We start from the raw sequence: 2937 nt of genomic DNA on the forward strand, positions 1-2937 counted from the left end.
CATGGGGGGGAGGGAAGCTGGGGTGCTTGGGAGGGGGCTGGGGGAGCAGGCGGAGGATGTGACTTGGTGGGAGTCCCCACATGGTATCCTCCTCCCTCCTCCAGCCCCCACTCCCCCGCCCTCTACTTACCAGCACAGAGTCTGGGGTCAGCTCCCTGGGGCAGCAAGCAGGGACTGCCCAAAACTCTGAAGCTCTCTGAATCTTTTCCAAATCGATTAGGAGAGCTTCAAATCGATTCAGATCTTTTTATTGGTCTTCTGATTCGATTCGGATTCAGAGATTTGGCTGCCAAATTGGGCTGAATCACCTCCAAATTTAATCAGCACCAGAAGCTTTGCACAGCCCTAGACAACTGACGTAGAGCTGTATGCTGTATTCATACTCTTCTTTTTTTAGCACAGGTATAAAGGCTGATTTCACCAGTGGAAACATGCTGCCTGCCCAAGCCCCTGGAAATGCATTTTACATGAGCAAAGCTTGTATAAGCTTACCTTCTGCACTATGGTAGTGGCAAGTTCCTCTATCAGTTCCTCCTTGTGTTCTCGTAAATAACACGCCTCATTCTGTTTGTCCTGAACAAAGGTGCACATGAATAAATGCTAGATTCACAGGAGATATATATAATCTAGAGATATATATATTTACTAAAATCAATACAAAAAAGGGTGATAATGCGATATTTGACACTGCATGAAGAAATAACTTGAAAGTAAGCAACTTGAACTTCTATGTATTTCTGAAGTGGAACATATATGCTACTCTTGATAATAAATTTAAGAGAAACATCATAATTCTTTTAGCTAATGCAATAAGATAATCCATGTCTGCTTTATATTTTTTTGATATTTATTTGTCTTTCCATCCCTACTTAAATACAGGTGAAAAAATCCTGATCCATATAAATCTGCAGAACGTTATTAGAAAATTTTACCAGGCTGTCACCATATGCATCTGCCTTGGAAATGGCTTCTTCTACTGCTTCTTCCGCAACTCGCAATGCCACAGCAAGGGTGTCCATCATACTATGTCCTAGTCAAAGAACAAGACAAAATCTCCACCTTTGTAATATACCAAATATAAGCACAAGCTGCCAAATTCAGACCCATGTTCCAAACTACTTTCAAATTTTGGTAGTTCTTATGTCTCAGATGTTGATGGAGCCTACTGCAGTGATGCAGATCCAGACTCATACCCCAAGTTGCTGATGTGAAAATGTGGTTCTCAGAACTCTAATGAGCAATGACATAAGCATGTTAATAGACAGAAAAAAATTCTGGGTAGCTTCTATCCATTTGTATATTCTAATTGAAAAAGGTTATTATTTTTTCTGAAATTAAACAAGGATAACTTAGAATATTAAATACAAAAACACAATGCTTCTGTAAAATCCCCTTTATGTTTTCTCTATTACGTGAAGGTCATAGGAGATAAAACTGTAATGGAATTCAACTGAATTTAGACCTTTATGATAAGCCATGTATGAATGAGCATTCAAGAAAGACCTCTAAACTGTGAACATGTAGGCCCGAATTCTCAAAAGTATTTAGAACCCTAACTCCCATTTACTGTATAGCATTACGAAAATAATACTGAAATGAATGTATTAAGATGGGAAGCAACACAAAACAGGCTATCATGTTCCCTGTGAACCACAGAGCCTCTGGAAACTCACTAAAGGTTTTAGTTTAAAGATAATTTATCTTGAGAACTTTTCATCTGTGGGTGCCAATTCTACTTACGGATCTACCAGTCCTCCCAGCTATTTACTAGGGCTGTGTGAAACAGCACTGTTTCGTTTTGACTTATTTTTTGCCATTTCAAAGGGACAGTGTTTTGTTTTGCTGTTCCAGAGCACTGTTCTGTTTCATTTTGTTGAAACTGTTTTGCTGTTTCGATGCATTTCGCTCATAGGCTATAATGGGGAATCAAGAAAATGCCTATAGCTTTGTCATTTCTTGCCTGATTCAGATGAAAATTGCAGGAATGGTAGCCCCTTCTGAGGGCATGAAGCCTGCCAAGTTTCAAGGAGATAGATGCAAGGCTTTCATGAAATTGCACCTCAAACTGTTCAAAGCAAAACTCATATCACTTGCTGGCAGTGGCAGCCCGCTGTTATCCCACACACAGATCCGGGGGCCTGCTCCCCCCGGGGGGAGGCTGGCACAGCCTCCCCAGGGGGCATGCACCCTCAGACCTGTGTGCAGAATGACAGCAGGCTGCTGCTGCCGGCTGGGGCCAGTGCCAGCACTGGGCTCTTCCTGGTGTTCAGCATGGGCTGTGCCAGGCAGACTTGGGTGCTGGCACTGGCCCCAGCCAGCAGTGGCAGCATGCTGTCATCTGCATGCTCTGTAGCTAGTGAGTGTGGAGCTTTTAAAAAAAAAAGCTCTGAACTCACTGGCTCTGGCAGCGATGATTGGGGCCTCTGAGGGCTTGTGGCAGAGCCCCCCTGTGAAGCGCAGGGCAGCGGGGATCACCCCCCCCCGGCACCTGCACGGTATCTGCCCCATGTTGCAGGTGCAGCATAGCTCGGCAGGGTGCTGCGCACTGTCCAGGTGCTGAGGCAGCTTCCCCTGTCAGCCGGAGCTCCAGCTTTGATTCCCTGGCTCTCTGATCATTCCCCCAGCTCTTCCCAGGGGCCATGACCCCCAGATTTGCATGCGGGGTCTCAGCAGGCTGCTGCTGTCAGCTGGGGAAAAATAGCCCAGAGCCACTGCCATCCCCAGCTGGCAGCGGCAGCTTGCTGTCATCCCGCATCATCCAGGGGTCCACGCCCCCCGGGAAGAGCTGGGGGAAAGAATATTCCCCTAGCTCCCAGTTCAATTCCTCAGCCCCTGGTTAAATTCCTCAGCTATTCCTGGGGGGCGCGAGACTCAGATCTGCATGCCAGGTTTCAGCAGGCTGCCACAGCAGGCTGGGGCCAGTGGCAGGGGCCCGGG

At 46.3% G+C, this 2937-nt stretch overlaps 1 protein-coding gene across 1 annotated transcript in view; it reads right to left on the reverse strand.

Annotated features, from left to right (window-relative positions):
- LOC102380368 (rab effector MyRIP) overlaps positions 1-2937 on the reverse strand; it is a 222778-nt gene that overhangs the window by 85928 nt on the left and 133913 nt on the right. The window contains 2 exon segments of the mRNA XM_025192653.1: positions 493-573; positions 933-1030. Coding sequence (XP_025048438.1) covers positions 493-573; positions 933-1030 — 179 coding nt within the window.

This window comes from Alligator sinensis, unplaced genomic scaffold, assembly GCF_000455745.1.
Source record: "Alligator sinensis unplaced genomic scaffold, ASM45574v1 scaffold485_1, whole genome shotgun sequence".
Classification (NCBI taxonomy): Eukaryota; Metazoa; Chordata; order Crocodylia; family Alligatoridae; genus Alligator; species Alligator sinensis.